This window comes from Microtus oregoni, unplaced genomic scaffold (assembly GCF_018167655.1).
Source record: "Microtus oregoni isolate MIOR12 unplaced genomic scaffold, Mior012 000001F_ref0000356, whole genome shotgun sequence".
Taxonomy (NCBI): Eukaryota; Metazoa; Chordata; class Mammalia; order Rodentia; family Cricetidae; genus Microtus; species Microtus oregoni.
This window is the reverse complement of record NW_024543060.1, coordinates 14,269,639-14,288,308: the sequence shown is the minus strand read 5'-3', so window position 1 is coordinate 14,288,308 and position 18,670 is coordinate 14,269,639. Positions and strand designations below refer to the sequence as shown.

General features: G+C 40.7%; 1 protein-coding gene across 4 annotated transcripts in view; it reads right to left on the bottom strand.

The window, feature by feature from the left end:
- Nucleotides 1-18,670, bottom strand: part of Zc3h13 (zinc finger CCCH-type containing 13) — a 71,040-nt gene that overhangs the window by 21,410 nt on the left and 30,960 nt on the right. For 3 of the 4 annotated variants that reach the window (XM_041668978.1, XM_041668998.1, XM_041668989.1), the window contains exons 7-9: nt 18,443-18,600; nt 5,258-5,455; nt 261-568 (exon numbers count right to left, since the gene is read on the bottom strand). In XM_041668978.1, the coding sequence (XP_041524912.1) occupies nt 261-568; nt 5,258-5,455; nt 18,443-18,600 (664 nt within the window). The remainder of the gene's footprint in view (nt 1-260; nt 569-5,257; nt 5,456-18,442; nt 18,601-18,670) is intronic. The other variant, XM_041669006.1, reaches the window with a different exon arrangement.

The window sequence follows — 18,670 nt, the reverse complement described above, 5'->3', positions numbered from 1 at the left end:
TTAAGTTACATAGAAAGCAATACATGAACACTCAAACAGCCAAAAGTACTCATTAAAAGAGTTTAAAAGGTACCAACTTACATACTTCGAAGTGCCTACTGGTGCATACTTAATACTTTACATGACCCAGTCGAGATGTCACAGAAGACTCAATACAATACAACACTCTTCTATTCCTCATGTAATGATAAATATGGATATGCAATTTTAAAATAAAGTACAAGAACTCTGAGAAACAAAAGCTCAAACACAGAGCATACCTTCCCTCCTCTCATGACGCCGATCATGTGACTGTGAAGTGCGCTCATGATCATGCCTCCCTTTCTCTCTCATTGGAGAGCGATGTCTTGGGGGACTCTGCTTCCTCTGAGGAGAAGACAGACAATGTGTTGGGTAAGGAGAGGCGGAACGCCGTAAAGAAGGAGTTAAAGTCCGCTGGTAGGATGGGGAGGGAGTCCTTTTCCGACGAGGAGAAGGTGAATGTCTCTGAATAGACGATCCTGACTGCGAGGAGGAGGAGTGATGTCTAGAAGACAGAGGAGAATGGTGCTGTCCTGGGGAGGAGGACCTGTGAGTAACACAAGAAACTTGTTTAAGAGTTTTCAATTCCAGCCATGGAAAGTCCTTAAGATGAGATATAAAATGAAAGCTGGAAGTACAGGCAATAACCCAGAATAAACTTTAATTCACAATGCTATAAAATTACAAGGGCACTGTCTTTTAAAGATGTAAGTGATTTATGAGTCAAGTGCAAACAAAAGCTCTAGAAGAAATCTTGGAGATGAACCTACAACTGTCACTTTACTAAGCCAGAATAACCCCCAACTGCGTTCTGTGTCTTTATACCCACAAGGGCAACAGACAGAGACCATCAGAGGAAACCACAACCAATCAAAATGCAGAACTGTGGAGCCTGGTCCCAATAGATATATTCACAATACAACTCCTGCACCTAAGGCTCAGGAAACAGTGGAAAAAGCCAGAGGATCTGGAAGTTTGCTGTGAGACTGGATCTCTTGGAAATGTCAGAAGCTAAACCCATGAAGTCTCACCAACATGACTGTCTAAACACGAGCTGAACAAGGACGACACCAAGAGACATGCTAACGTGGATGGGGTAAGCTCATGAGGCCTCAAACCTAGACAAAGAATTACCGGCACTAACAAATACTCAGAGCAGGAGAAACAGCCTTCCCTAAGAGCATATCAATTGGTCATCCAATACCAAATGGTCAGCCCTGGAAATATACAGGCAATAACACTATACAGACTAAAAAGGTTGTGTTTATGTAGTTAGGAACATGCATAAATTTGAAAGAAAACAAGGAAAAGTACATGGGAGGGTTTGGAGACAAAAAAGGGTAGGGAGAGATGATTTAATTATATTATGATTCCTAAAACAAAAACAAAATAAATACTTAAAAATAAAAAATGAAGAATGACTGCCGCTGAACTTCAGTTCTCAATTTCTTTCTAGGTTACACTTAGAACTGACTCAAGAGGTCCTCTCAAGGCTGGGGCCTCGGTTCTGGCAACATGGCTAAACGTACCAAGAAGGTAGGGAGCGTTAGGAAATATGGGGACCTGCTATGGTACCTTCCTACGGAATATGGTGAAGAAAATTGAAATCAGCTAGCATGCCAAGGCACTTGCTCCTTCTGTGGCAAGACCAAGATGCAGAGAGAAGTTGCTGGCATCTGGCACTGTGGTTCAGCATGAGAACAGTGGCTGGAGGGACACAATCAAGTCTGCCATCAAAATGCTGAAGGAACTGAAAGACCAACAAGAAATGCTACCATTTGAGATAGGCCTATTCTGCAATAAACTGTTTAAATTACATTTAAAAAATGGATTTAAGAGTATCTATAATATTCTTTGATGATTAGCTCAAAGAACACACACATAAAAGTCCCAGTTAATCCACAGTATCTTTTAAAAATACCATGTAGTACATTTCTATTAGATCTTGGTGCCTAAAAGGAAAACTACAGTTTAAGCTTAAAATAATCAACAGTACATTAAAGCTAAAATACTAATCTACTGTCAAATAATGACTTTATCATCTTAACCATATTTGCTTCTCATACATTCTTTTAAGTTTCAGAAAATGCTGATTTAAAGAGTCTTCCATTTTCTTCTCCTCTATTACTTTAAAAGTCAAAGACCAGCCAGGCATGATAGCCCACACCTTTAACCTCAGCAGTCAGGAGGCAGAGACAGGTGGATCTCTGTGAGTTCAAGACCAGCCCAGGATACAGAGTGAGCTCCAGGACAGAACTATATAATAGAGAGATGCTCTTTTTTGCTCACCCCCCCCCCCCCACAAAAGCCAATGACCAAGAAGAGAGAAAAAAAATTGCAATCAAGACAGGAAGTGGCAGCTATGGTTGAGAGCCTGAATGGACCCAAATCTCCACTTGCACTGTTTATATAAAAGGTTTGAGCTAAGTAACGAAACTGGCTTGCTCTAAAATATAATAGAACTATATAAGCATTTCCACTGAAAATAGGAGGTATGAATCTAGCCAATTCTAGAGCCTAATCCCAAGTTTCTGCCATTTTGGTAGAAAAACAGCATTCATAATTTTTGCTTAGTTTTAAGAAGTATTTTTTCATTTAGTCCTGACTTGAACCCAATGAAGTGTATTATGGTTATTTTGCAGCTGAATAAATGTCAAAGACCAAATAATTTGCTTAGGATTTTGTATCAAAGCAATTTACTTGATTGTAAAATGTTTGTCCTGATCACGTAACTTCAAAATTTTGATTACATGAAAACTCAAGAAGACTGGCCACTCTCTTGAGAAGCCCACACCTTTCACAGAAGAGTGTTGTATCCTTTTCCTGTGCCATTCTCTCCTTTAGTTCCTGTACTAAATCCTCCTTTGCAGGGGAGGGATTCATGAGATGACCAGAGCAGGACCGAGTAACTTCCTCTATCAATCCCTGCCTTACTGCCTGGACACGGGTCTCTCACTGAACTAGGTTAAGGCTAACTGACCAGCTAGCTGTCAGGACCCATCTGTCTCTACCCAGCAGTGGTGGACTACAGATATGTGTAGCCATGTTTGGCTTTTTATCTGCACTTGAGAATTGAACTCAGGTACTCTTGCTTGCAGACCACCACGCCATCTCCCTACTTCTTAAAATCTTTATAAATTCTGTTTGAGAAAGAGAGAAGACAGAAAGAGACTGAGATCCCCGAAAAGAAATATGCTTTTTCAAGGGAAGCATTAAATTTACAGAAGAATTAATCTGAAAAACAATCAAGAATGAATCTGGCTCTCATCAAAGTTGTATTTTACAAATCTTAAAACAAGGAAGAAAATGAACATACGAAACACTTCAATAAAGCACTAGCAAAGTAATTTGAACAGCATGATAAAAGTGCACATAGCATGACCACATGAGTTTATTCCTTGAATGCAAGGGTGGTGTAACATTTTGAAAAATGAGTAATAAAATATATCACATTAACTAAAAGAAGGAAACAATCACTCATACATACTAATTCACAAAAATATCTGACAAAATTCAACAGCATTTACCAGTACTCAGTAGAGCTGAGCATGGTAGCACACACCTTTAATCCCAGCAGCACTCAGGAGGCAGAGTTTAAGGCCTCTGCCAGTTCCAGGCCACCCTAGTCTACATAGCAAGCTCCAGGACAGTTAGAGCTACATAGTGAGGCCCTGTTTGAAATAATGATGATAATAATCAATAAGCCATTTATGAAAAGCCCATAGTTAACATACCACTTAACAGAGAAAGATAGAGGCTTTTCCTATAGATAAGGATGACAGCAAGGATGCTCTTTCTATTCAACATAGTTTGCAATATATTAGCCAGAAAAGTAAATAAACATCCTCTAAAAGGGAAGGAAAGTAAAAATATTTGAAGATGACAATATCCTGCACATAGGAAACCTAGATTCTCCAAAAACAAAACAAAATCCTTTTAGAATAAATGAGTTCAATAAAGTTATAAGCGAAATGATACAAAACATCAATTATGCTTCTATACACTACAATAAACAAACTAAAAAGGAAATTAAGAAAATATACTTATAGCACATCCAAAATAATATATTTAGGAATATTAAAAGACGGTAGTAAAAGGCTGTTAAAAAGAACAAAATAAAAAACAAAAGATTTATTAAGCTACCCACACTATAAAAGCAATCTACAACCAATGCCTTTCAAAATTCCAACAGCTTTTTTATTTTTACAAGAGAAAATTTGTATCCTAAAAGTTATGAAAACTTAGGGGAACTCAATAAATAGCCAAAGCAATTTTTAAAAAGATTGAAGTTGGAGGTTTCACTTTCAGAATTCAAAACATAGTACAGATATATATTCAAAAAGCACAAAATCGTATTTATACTGACCATCCTAGTGGATTTGAGTGTTATCTCATACACATACATTTGTGCGTGGAACACATACAAAACCATGTAGTAGAATGAGTAAGTGCTCATAAGCAAACACTCAAACACATGCTCAAATGACCTTCCACAAAGAGGTCAGAATTAATTAAAGAGGAATAGTCATTTCAACAAATGTGATGGCAAACTCAATCTCCACATGACCTTTCAAATGCACACATCAAAACAATATAAGCTTCAAAAGAAAGCAGCAGAAAACTTTATGTACTGGACTTGGCAGTATTTCCTGAAGAGATATTTATAGGCCCATGTTAAAACAGTCCTATTTAAAAGTAACCCAAAGGTGAAACATTCTCCATGAAGGAACGAATAAACAAAGTATGATTTGCATCATATAAAATATTACTCAGCCTTATGAAGAAGAAAAATATGTCACATGCTACAATATGGATGAGCTCTCCAGACATTATACTAAAGGGAATATTCTAGTCAAATACTGCATGATTCTACCTATGAGGAGTCAAAGCCATTAAATTCACAGAGACACCAGAATGGTGTGTGGGAGAGTACCGTGTGATGAATGCAGTTTCAAATGTACAGAATGACATTCTGAGGATGTGTCTCACACTGCTATTCATACATGCAACTTTACACATCTAATATGGCTATCATTTCCCACTTCCACTTAAAGTAAATATACTAAAATAATTTGATGTTAAATAACATATCTCACGACTCACTGTAGAAACTATTAAACAATATATACAGTTGAAACAAAAATAATTGTAAAAAGCCATTCACCTATGCCCCACAGCTTCTGCACGGTCAGGAGTATTGGTTTTACATAAATATTGACTAAACAATTCTACTTACCTTGGCTTGTCTCTTTTTTCTCTTTGCCTTTCAAAATCCCGTCCTCTGTCCTTTCCATCTCTTGGTTTTTCTTCTATCCTGTCTTTCACTTTATACTTTTCTTTGTATTTTTTCCCTAGAATGATATCTTCCAGTATAGGAGGAGGTGGACTAGGAGTACGTGGCCCTTTCTTTTTACTTTGGTTGCTCTTTGAAGTCCTGAAGGTATACAAAACTACAGTTAGAAGTCTCAATATTTCTGGAACTCCACCTGGATATTTTAAAGTGCTTCTTAAAAAGCAGCAACCCTCTTTTCAATTACTTGTCCTTTTACTACGCTATATACTAACAGCCAATACGCAGGGGGAAAGTGAGAAGGAACAAAGAACTTATTTACTGTTTTTTTCTAAACAATGCTTGTAGATGATGTCATTCCAAAGGGTAGTTTCTAAGAGAAGTTAGTAACAATGGAAGAGTTTCAGGAAAAGATATAACATTATAAAAAACAACGGCTAAAGCTGCATGTTTTTAGCCCATATAGAAACATAGACGAAAAAAATGAGCATCATGAGGTGCAACGATGCATGCCTACAACCCCAGCACCTGGGTGTCAAGGTGATGCATGCCTGTAACTCTAGCACCTGGGTGGCCATGGTGATGCATACCTGTAACTCCAGCACCTGGGTGGCCATGGTGATGCATGCCTGTAACTCTAGCACCTGGGTGGCCATGGTGATGCATGCCTGTAACTCTAGCACCTGGGTGGCCATGGTGATGCATGCCTGTAACTCTAGCACCTGGGTGGCCATGGTGATGCATGCCTGTAACTCCAGCACCTGGGTGGCCATGGTGATGCATGCCTGTAACTCCAGCACCTGGGTGGCCATGGTGATGCATACCAGCACTGGGGTGACTGAGGAGAGACTGCTGTGAATTCAAGGCCACCCCATGCTTCACAGAATTCTAGGTCAGTTATAACCACAAAGCAAGAAATACAAAAGGAAAAATACCATACCAACATAACATTATAAAGACCTTTAACACACTTCAATACCTCTCTGTCTCTTCCTTTTAATATCTAGTCATTTAAAACTAGTTAGCCATGTACCAAAAAAATGAAGCTAAAATTTTATCTTGGATCACATACAAAAATTAATTCAAACTGTATCAAAGACCGAAACATACAACCCCAAATTTAAAATTCTTGAAGAAAACATGAAGGATAAACACTTCACTTGGCAATGGTTTCTTGGCCACAACACCTGTGTTGCAGAAAAGCAACAGGTGCGACTACAGCAAACAACATCCAGTTGCTTCTTCCAGAATCTCAACTTTGTCTTCAAGTTGGGTATTTTTAAGTCACAACCATTCTACTAATTCCATATTTAATCATTTCAATGTACATGAAAATCTTTCCTCCCAAAAATGTCTTTACACAGACTTTTTTCAATTTCAAAACAACAACAACAAAATAAACTAAACCCAGCAATGCAATATTCTCATGAATGTGCTAAATTTATGAATCTAACTGTCTAAATTTATTCCTGTTTCTGTGTGGACAATTCTGAATGCACCATCTGCTCAGTGGTCCAACGTTTTCTTAGGATTTTAAGGAGCCCCTTGACTTCACACTTAGAGTAGGTTTCAGTGGAGCTCATTTCACATGACCTTGAGTTTTCTGCAGTCCCAAGGTTCACTGAATATATTATTATAATGGACAGCACAGTCCTCAGAACTGCTGGTAAGATGTTAAAAAGATTAAAAGCATAAAAGCACTTGACTCATGGTTACTCTTCAGAAAATTAAGCTCTCTTGGTCCATATCCCTCTATTATTAATGTAGACAGGAACAGCCAGTTTTATCAGTAAGAGATTCTTAAAATCTGATGACCAAATCCCTGTATCGTTGTCTTCTACCAACAACAGTGATAGCTGCAAACCTCAATACTTCATGAGATTATAGAAACCTTTTATGCACAACATCATAATATATGCCTCTATTTCTAAACTTTTGCCCTCTTTAAAGAGAAACCAGACAATATTTGTCATTCATTCTAAGATTTTAGAGATGAATATATGGTGGAATCCTTCATAAAAGTGTATTTCCACATTACTCCACATACATAATAGAGACAAGCTGCATGTTCACTGGTCTTCCTCCTGGCCCAGCACTAAACTCTCTACAGTACAGTTCTCTGAAATGACTCTTCAAGGATTTCCATATGCCAGGCTACTGTATGCCACAGAGCTAAATAAATACAACATCCATTTATTTCCCTTATATATTCATTCTATTCTCTTAATTTCTTTGAAAGGTCAAGAAAATTTCAACATGGTCCATGGGTACACGTTTCCTACATGTGTGGAGGCTAGAGCTCAAGCTTACATGTCACCCTGCGAGGTTGCCCACCTCCGTTGAGGCAGGGTCCCTCATTCGCCTGTAGCTCATTGATGCGGCTGGACTGGCTGGCCAGCTTCCTTCCTACTCTGTCTCCACAGACAGGAACTACAAACGCACACCACTATGCCCATCTATCTATGTGGGCTCTGGAGAGTACGCTCAGGCTCCATGCTTGCAGGTCAGCACTTCAGTGACTGACCATCTTCTCCAGTCCAGAAACACCCGGTTTGAATCCACATGCCTGAGAAACTGCTGCTGTGTTAACACCAACATCTTAGGATTCAGTTGCTACCATAACCAGAAACGCCTTAAAGAACTTAATAAGGGCAACACCAATGTGCATGCGTGTGGGTGTGGGTGTGTATAAAATAACTATAGAAGAGTTTGAGAGAGGGTGGAAGGACATAGGAGAAGTTAGAGAGGGGACAAGAAGAAATGGCACAAACACAGTAAACACATGTATGAAATTCTCAAACTTAAAAAGTAATAAAATTGGAATTTCTTCATATCACCTTTAAAAACACAGGGGTGGAAAGCAAAATTCTATTATACTGCATTGCTTTCCAAATAAGGAACTGAGCTCAGCAAGATTTTTTACCATTTTAAAGTCTGCTGGGTATTCTTTTCGCAACATAATACACTATACTTCCTACTCAGGGCATGGAGTCCACTGTCTACCTTTATCATCTTTATATCACTTTGTAACTATTCTGAGCAATTTTAAACAGAGTTCATATTTTTCTTTATAAAAGTATCTAGACAGAAAACTTCACCCAAGTTAAAAAAGCAAATGGTCAAAACAGAGAATGCATTTGATTCAAAAATCACACTGTATCTGGGCGCTGGGTCCGAGTACCCGGGGCTCCCGGGCGGGCAGCAGTTCCTTTGTTTCTGTGGCCTGCCTGCACCAAGCGGGGTAGGCGCTTTGTCTGCGGGCTGCCCAACCAGCACGGAGGCCTGATCTTTCGGCGCCAGGAGACCCAGCATTGGGGTGAGTTTCTGGCCCACGGCGCCAGCCTGGGACGGGGAGCTCGGGGGTTTCTTGGCCCCCTGTCCTGCTTGGGCTCTCTGCTGCCTCTTTCTTCCTGGCCCACCCAGCTTCCGTCCAGGCCCCTCCCCACTTCGCCCCCACTGCCCTCTTTTGGCGCGTAGCATCGCCCAGCGCAGCCTATCTGGGCGCTGGGTCCGAGTACCCGGGGCTCCCGGGCGGGCAGCAGTTCCTTTGTTTCTGTGGCCTGCCTGCACCAAGCGGGGTAGGCGCTTTGTCTGCGGGCTGCCCAACCAGCACGGAGGCCTGATCTTTCGGCGCCAGGAGACCCAGCATTGGGGTGAGTTTCTGGCCCACGGCGCCAGCCTGGGACGGGGAGCTCGGGGGTTTCTTGGCCCCCTGTCCTGCTTGGGCTCTCTGCAGGGCCTCTACTCCCCGGGTGCTGCCTCTTTCTTCCTGGCCCACCCAGCTTCCGTCCAGAGCCCTCCCCACTTCGCCCCCACTGCCCTCTTTTGGCGCGTGGCATCGCCCAGCCCAGCCTATCTGGGCGCTGAGTCCGAGTAGCCGGGGCTCCCGGGCGGGCAGCAGTTCCTTTGTTTCTGTGGCCTGCCTGCAAGAGCGGGGTAGGCGCTTTGTCTGCAAGCTGCCCAACCAGCACGGAGGCCTGATCTTTCAGCGCCAGGAGACCCAGCATTGGGGTGAGTTTCTGGCCCACGGCGCCAGCCTGGGACGGGGAGCTCGGGGGTTTCTTGGCCCCCTGTCCTGCTTGGGCTCTCTGCAGGGCCTCTACTCCCCGGGTGCTGCCTCTTTCTTCCTGGCCCACCCAGCTTCCGTCCAGAGCCCTCCCCACTTCGCCCCCACTGCCCTCTTTTGGCGCGTGGCATCGCCCAGCCCAGCCTATCTGGGCGCTGAGTCCGAGTAGCCGGGGCTCCCGGGGGGCAGCAGTTCCTTTGTTTCGGTGGCCTGCCTGCACCAAGCGGGGTAGGCGCTTTGTCTGCGAGCTGCCCAACCAGCACGGAGGCCTGATCTTTCGGCGCCAGGAGACCCAGCATTGGGGAGACCCAGCATTGGGAGAGCCAACATTGGGGAGAGACAGCGTTTGGTAGGCAAGGAGACCTAATCCGGTAAAAGAAGATCCATAGGGAGCATTTGGAAGAAGAGATGGGCCGACGTCAAGGCAAGAATTCGCCCAACAAGCTGAAAAGCAACATGAAGCTACCAGAAACAAGCGACCTCACAACGGGAGGACAAGAACCCCTTAATCAAGAGGAAGGAGAAAAGATTGACTTCATGAAAGTGATTGACACCCTTAAACAGCATGTAAAAAACGCCCTTATAGAAATGGATGAGAAATATAACAGAAAGTTTGAAGAATTGAATAAATCAGTGAATGATACCCTAGAAAACCAAGGAAAAACAATCAAACAGATAATGGAAACAGTTCAAGACCTGAAAACTGAAATGGAGGCAAAGAAGAAAACACAAACAGAGGGCCGTCTGGACATGGAAAATCTAGGTAAACGAATAGAGACTACAGAAACAAGCATAACCAGCAGAATACAAGAGATAGAAGAAAGACTCTCGGATTCTGAAGATACCATAGAGAAAATAAACACACTGATCAAAGAAAACAGCAAGTCCAACAAACTCTCATCACAAAACATTCAGGAAATATGGGACACAATAAAAAGACCAAACCTAAGAATAATAGGAGTAGAAGAAGGAGAAGAAGGGCAGCTCAATGGTCCAGAAAATATATTTAATAAAATTATAGAAGAAAACTTTCCCAACCTAAGGAAAGATTTTCCTATGAAGGTGCAAGAAGCATACAGAACACCGAATAGGCTGGATCAAAAAAAAACATCCCCTCGCCATATAATTATCAAAACACAAAGCATACAAAATAAGGAAAGAATATTAAGAGCTGCAAAGGAAAAAGGCCAAATTACTTATAAAGGTAAACCTATCAGACTTACACCTGACTTCTCCATGGAAACCATGAAAGCCAGAAGGTCCTGGTTAGATGTACTGCAGAAACTGAGAGTCCATGGGTGCAAGCCCAGATTACTATACCCAGCCAAGCTTTCATTCACTATAAATGGAGAAAATAAAATTTTCCAGGATAAAAACAAATTTAAACAATACGCAGCCACAAATCCAGCCTTACAGAAAGTAATTGAAGGAAAATCACTAACCAAGGAGTCCAACAATGACCACAATACCTCAGACATCTAGAGACCCTTCACCAACACAAAACAAAGAAGGGAAACTCACAAACTCTACGACTAAAAAAAAAAATGACCGGAGTTAACAACCACTGGTCATTAATATCACTTAATGTCAATGGACTCAACTCACCTATAAAAAGGCACAGGCTAAGAGATTGGATAAGAAAACAGGATCCAACATTCTGCTGTTTACAAGAAACACACCTCAACCACAAAGACAGGCACCTACTCAGAGTAAAGGGCTGGGAAAAGGCCTATCAAGCAAATGGTCCTAAGAAACAGGCAGGTGTGGCCATACTAATCTCTAACAAAGTTGACTTTAAACTTAAATCAATCAGAAGAGATGGAGAGGGGCATTTTATACTCATAACAGGAACAGTTCATCAGGATGAAGTCTCAATCCTGAACATCTATGCCCCTAATATAAAAGCACCCACGTACATAAAAGAAACATTGCTAAAATTCAAGGCAGCCATCAAACCGCACACACTAATAGTAGGAGACTTCAACACTCCTCTCTCACCAATGGACAGGTCAATCAGACAGGAAACTAACAGAGAAATAAGAGAATTAGTGGAGGTAATGAATCAAATGGACTTAACAGACATCTATAGAACATTCCATCCAAATAGGAAAGAATATACCTTCTTCTCTGCAGCTCATGGAACCTTCTCGAAAATCGACCACATAGTCGGTAACAAAGCAAACATCCACAGTTACAAAAAAATATTAGTAACCACCTGTGTCTTATCAGATCACCATGGATTAAAGTTAGAATTCAACAATAATGCTACCCCCAGAAAGCATACAAAGTCATGGAAACTGAACAGTCAACTATTGAACCATAGCTGGATTAAGGAAGAAATAAAGAAAGAAATTAAAGTCTTCCTGGAATTCAATGAAAATAAAGAAACAACATACTCAAACTTATGGGACACTATGAAAGCAGTCCTAAGAGGAAAGTTCATAGCACTAAGTGCCCACTTAAAGAAAACAGAGAAAGCTCACATTGGAGACTTAACAGCCCACCTGAAAGCTCTAGAAAAAAAAGAAGCAGACTCACCTAGGAGGAGTAGAAGACTGGAAATAATCAAAATGAGGGCTGAAATCAACAAAATAGAAACACAGAAAACAATACAAAAAATCAATGAAACAAAAAGCTGGTTCCTGGAGAAAATCAACAAGATTGACAAACCACTATCCAAGCTAATCAAACGGCAGAGAGAGAATTTGCAAATTAATAAGATCAGAAATGAAAAGGGGGACATAACCACAGACACAGAGGAAATTCAGAGAATCATTAGATCTTACTACAAAAGCCTATATGCCACAAAATTGGAAAATGTAAAGGAAATGGATACTTTTTTAGATAAATATCATATACCAAAGTTAAATCAGGACCTGGTGAACAATCTAAATAGACCTGTTAGTCGTGAAGAATTAGAAGAGGTTATCAAAAACCTCCCTACCAAAAAAAGCCCAGGACCAGATGGTTTCAATGCGGAATTCTACCAGATCTTCCAAGAAGATCTAATACCTATACTCCTTAATGTATTCCACAAGATAGAAACAGAAGGGTCATTACCAAACTCCTTTTATGAAGCCACAATTACTCTGATACCAAAACCACTCAAAGACTCAACCAGGAAAGAGAACTACAGGCCAATCTCACTCATGAATATCGACGCAAAAATCCTCAACAAAATACTGGCAAATCGAATCCAAGAACACATCCGAAAAATTATCCATTATGATCAAGTAGGCTTCATTCCTGAGATGCAGGGCTGGTTCAACATACGAAAATCTATCAATGTAATCCAGCATATAAATAAACTGAAAGAAAAAAACCATATGATCATTTCATTAGATGCTGAAAAAGCATTTGACAAAATTCAACATCCATTTATGTTAAAAGTCTTGGAGAGATTAGGGATACAAGGGTCATACCTAAATATAATAAAAGCTATATACAGCAAGCCGACAGCTAACATCAAATTAAACGGAGAGAAACTCAAAGCCATCCCACTTAACTCAGGAACACGACAAGGCTGTCCACTCTCCCCATACCTCTTCAATATAGTGCTTGAAGTTCTAGCAATAGCAATAAGACAACATAATGGAATCAAGGGGATTCGAATTGGAAAGGAAGAAGTTAAACTTTCGTTATTTGCAGATGATATGATAGTGTACATAAGCGACCCCAAAAACTCCACCAAAGAACTCCTACAGCTGATAAACAGCTTTAGTAATGTGGCAGGATACAAGATCAACTCCAAAAAATCAGTCGCCCTCTTATACACAAAGGATATGGAAGCAGAGAGGGAAATCAGAGAAGCTTCACCATTCACAATAGCCAAAAACAGCATAAAATATCTTGGGGTACATCTAACCAAGGAAGTGAAAGATCTATTTGACAAGAACTTTAAGGCATTGAAGAAAGAAATTGAAGAGGATACCAAAAAATGGATGGACCTCCCTTGCTCTTGGATTGGGAGGATCAACATAGTAAAAATGGCAATTCTACCAAAGGCTATTTATAGATTCAATGCAATCCCCATCAAGATCCCATCAAAATTCTTCACAGATCTGGAGAGGACAATAATCAACTTTATATGGAAAAACAAAAAACCCAGGATAGCCAAAACAATCCTATACAATAAAGGATCTTCTGGAGGCATTACCATCCCTGACTTCAAACTCTATTACAGAGCTACAGTAATGAAAACAGTGTGGTACTGGCATAAAAACAGAGAAGTCGACCAATGGAATCGTATAGAAGACCCGAATTTTATCCCACAAACCTATGAACACCTGATTTTCGATAAAGGAGCGAAAAGTATAAAATGGAAGAAAGAAAGCATCTTCAACAAATGGTGCTGGCACAACTGGATGTCATCTTGTAGAAGAATGAAAATAGACCCTTATCTATCACCGTGCACAAAACTCAAGTCCAAATGGATTAAAGACCTCAATATCAGCCCGAACACACTGAACCTGATAGAAGAGAAAGTGGGAAGTACCCTACAGGAGCTGGGCACAGGAGATCGCTTCCTATGTATAACCCCAGAAGCACAGACATTAAGGGCAACATTGAATAAATGGGACCTACTTAAACTGAGAAGCTTCTGTAAAGCAAAGGACATAGTCAATAAGACACAAAGGCAACCTACTGATTGGGAGAAGATCTTCACCAACCCCACAACAGACAAAGGTCTGATCTCCAAAATATATAGAGAACTCAAGAAACTAGACTTTAAAATGCTAATTAACCCAATTAAAAAATGGGGCACTGAACTGAACAGAGAATTCTCAGCAGAGGAAGTTCAAATGGCCAAAAGACACTTAAAGTCGTGCTCAACTTCCTTAGCAATCAGGGAAATGCAAATCAAAACAACTTTGAGATATCATCTTACACCTGTCAGAATGGCTAAAGTCAAAAACACCAAGGATAACCTTTGCTGGAGAGGCTGTGGAGGAACGGGTACCCTCATCCATTGCTGGTGGGAATGCCATCTTGTGCAACCACTGTGGAAGTCAGTGTTTCGGTTTCTCAGGAAATTCGGGATCAACTTACCCCTGGACCCAGCAATACCACTCCTGGGAATATACCCAAGAGATGCTCTATCATATGACAAAAGCATTTGTTCAACTATGTTCATAGCAGTATTATTTGTAATAGCCAGAACCTGGAAACAACCTAGATGCCCTTCAATGGAAGAATGGATGAAGAAAGTATGGAATATATACACGCTAGAGTACTACGCTGCGGTAAAAAACAATGACTTCTCGAATTTTGCAGGCAAATGGATGGAAATAGAAAACACTATCCTGAGTGAGGTGTCCCAGACCCAAAAAGATGAACATGGGATGTACTCGCTCATAATTGGTTTCTAGCCATAAATTAGGGCCACGGAGTCTACAATAGGTGAACCTAAAGAAGCTAAGTAAGAAGGTGAACCCAAGGAAAAACATATAGTTATCCTCTTGGCTAAGGGAAGTAGACCCAATTGCCGGGGAGAAAATTAGGATCTTGGGGGTGGGGTGGGATGGGGGTAAGGGGAGATGGGGAGAGAAAAGGTAGAAGGGAAGGAGGGGGGACTTGGGGAAACAGGAGAATTGGGATAAAGGAAAGGTGGATAGGGGAGCACGGAACCACAATTCTTAGTTAAGGGAACCACTTTAGGGTGAGCAAGAGATTTACCCTAGAGGGGCTCCCAAGTGCCCAACATGAGGTTCCCAGTTAGTTCCTTGGGTAGCTGAGGATTGGGAACCTGAAATGACCCTATCCGAGAGCAATACTGACGAATATCTTGCATATCATCATAGAACCTTCATCTGGTGATGGATGGAGACAGAGACAGAGACCCACACTGGAGCACTGGACTGAGCTCCCAAGGTCCCAATGAGGAGCAGAAGGAGGGAGAACATGAGCAAAGAAGTCGGGACCACGAGGCGTGCACCCACCCACTGAGACAGTGGAGCTGATCTACTGGGAGCTCACCAAGGCCAGCTGGACTGTGACTGAAAAAGCATGGGATAAAGCCAGACTCTCTGAACATGGCGAACAATGAGGGCTGATGAGACGCCAAGGACAATGGCACGGGGTTTTGATCCTACTTAATGTGCTGGCTTTGTGGAAGCCTAGCCAGTTTGGATGTTCACCCTCCTAGATATGGACGGAGGGGGGAGGACCTAGGACTTGCCACAGGGCAGGGAACCTGGACTGCTCTGTGGACTGGAGAGGGAGGGGGAGAGGAGTGGGGGGAGGGGTAGAAGGGTGGGAGGAGGGGGAGAAGGGTGGGAGGAGGGGGAGGGAGATGGGAGGCTGGGAGGAGGTGGAAACTTGTTTTTTGTTTATGTTTTTTTTCTTTTCTTAATAAAAAAATTATAAAAAAAAAAAAAAAGAACAATGAAGTTGGGAGAGGAAGGTGGGGGTCAGGGGAGCATGGAAGTAACTGGAATGAGGGGTGATTTTGATGGAAACACATATGCACGTATGAGTATTAAACAGAATATCAAACCATAAAAAAAAAAAAATCACACTGTAATGTGTATCTCCAGATACTATCATACTGCATCTTAGAATGAGCATCAAAGAAAGCACCAGCTTTCAGAGAAAAGTATGACTTAATTTGCCAGTAATTACATCTATCTATTAAGCTAACCTAAAAAGATCAATGAGTCTGTCATTCAGTTGATTTACTAGCATTGGTTGAAATATCCTACTCAGTTTTAACAGAGAGTCCCGTCCTTGAGTTTAGTATGTCTTCCAACAGTTTATAGTATGACTCGACAATGAAATTAAAGTAAGCTACCTGCAGATTACAGATGTAGCTCAGTGATACAATGATTAATTATGTAGCAATCCAAGGCCCTCCATTAATTGTTAGAAACACACACACACACATACACACACGACAGACCAAAGGCAATGTAATACTGCACAAAAGCTGACAAGGTAACTCAGCAGGTAAAAGTCCTTGCTGCATAAGCCGGTAGACCTGAGTTTGATCCCAGGAGACAAATGACCACCAGAAGTCGAAAGCTGTCCTCTAACCACCATATGCTTTGCATGCGGCGGTGTGAGCATGCTCACTCTCCTATACACAGTAAGAATAAATATTAAAATTAAACATTATAATTGTGCGGGGTATGTTGGTACACATCCATGTGATCCCAGCACTTGGGAGGATAGATAATACCAGTTCAAGGAAGCTTCAAAGATAAGCCTGAGCTACATAAGACTGTCTCAATTAAAAACACAAAAAGCTATACTTAATTTAGTGTTTTACCTGTATTTTTATAATGTACTGTTTTACAGTACCTTCTGCTCTATATTTTAAAGGTACATCTTAAGAACAGCAACATACTGGAATATAGGAAATATAGCACTTAAACAAATGTGATAAAATTCAAATCAATAAATCAAAGGATGAGCTAATAGTAAAAGATTATATGAAAAACAGGATAAAAATCAATCCTTTATATCTAAATAGTTATTAAAATTTCTATGAGGAGAATAAGCTTCAAGGAATGCATAAACAGAAAGGTAAGAAAATAAAGGCAGCTTGGGCGATATAATCTATTGGACAAACGGATGAACTGAGAGGAAGAAGAGCAAGTCAGCATGGCTCACATCAATCTACAGGTCGCCCTCTTTCAGACCCCTCACAGGGCTCAATCCCAGGAACAAAGAGAGGCTCCTAAGAGTGCTTGTTACAAAGCAAACGTTCTCAGTAAATGAGGAGCTGTGCAGAGAGAGAACAATGAACCACCAAGAGCCAATTTTCAAGAGGTTTAAATTTAATAAAGGTTGTAAAACGCACAGGCCAAAGCTGAAATATGATGGAAACAGCAATCAGGATAAACAGGAATCTACACCAATTCTGATGGGGAAAGAAACTATGTAGAGTAAGAAAAAATGAGGAAACCTAACAGAAAATTTGGAATTTAAATTAAAGCCTACAGGACTGAGTTTTAGGAACTAAGCAGACAGGGCAGAATGAAATAAAAATATTGACAAGATAGAAAAGGTCAAAGCATAAATGTCATTCTTAAGAAGTTTGAGTTTCACTTTGAGGTGAGAAAAAGAGCTTTTCAACAGCATAAAATTTAACTGGAATTGTTCTTTTAAGATTTCTCTTACAGTATCTAAATTGGTCTGAGGTATTTGAGTGAAAATCTGTCTGCCTTGTTCAGAGGTAGGCACCATCTTACGTAGGCAGACAGATAAAGGAACTGAAGCCCGAGTTACGGTCTGAAAGCAGGAGATAACATGAGCTTCACTGTTGGGTCAGCTAAACAAGATTTGCCAAATAGTATTAAGGCATGTTTTTAGTTAAAAAAAAAATAAAAAGTAGTATATGTACCTTAATTCAAACTTACATAATAGAGGAATTGTCTCCTGTCTTGTTCTTAGTTCTTAATGTAGTTATATTCATTATTCCTATTTTGATTTCTTTAGCTGACTGCTTTATCACATACACAGTATATCTAATCTATGAACATACTGCTGAGTGCATGCTCCTCTCGTGACATGTAAACAGAGAAATAAGCAGAACACTCCCTGTACATACAATGCTTACAAACTGTAAACAAAGACACGGGACAACAGAAAGACAAATATGTAGTAAATACTAAAAGCTAAAATATGTTAAAAAAAAGCAACTTGAACAAAGAAAGTTGCAGGATGTATTTGTGTTCCAATTCGATATATAAAAATAGCACTTAGACAATTCTCCTGAGTAAATTGGGACCATGGGGACGATGGGAAAGGGTAGGAAGGGAGGGGAGAGGAAGGGGGGAGCAAAGAAAAATATATAGCTCAATAAAAACAATTAAAAAATAGTACTTACTTTGAAAAGTGATAGATATTGTTTAAAGTATAAAAACATATCCATACCACACACACTATCTCAGAGTTGGAAAGCTCCAGTGTGTGTATGTGATGTGGGTATTTGTTTCCTTGTCTTTATGTCCCTAAGAAAGGGCTAGACTAGCACGGCAGAGTCACTCTCTATAACCGAGTAAGCAGTTCTGTTCGCAACACTAGAAACATCCTGCTCTCTGACACTGAAATCACCTACTGACCTCTGCTGGTCCAACAGTGGAGAAGCCACCACAGCAGCCTTCCGCTCTTTCTTGCCAGCTGAAGATGCCTTGGGGCTTGACTTTCGCTTTGGCGATTTACTGGATTTTCTCAGAGAAGGCGATGGAGACAATTTCGATCTAACCACTTCTGGGGAAACCTGTAAAATTAGTTATTAAGGCAATTCAGAAACTCACGGAACATAAATAAATAAATAAGTAAAAATAGTT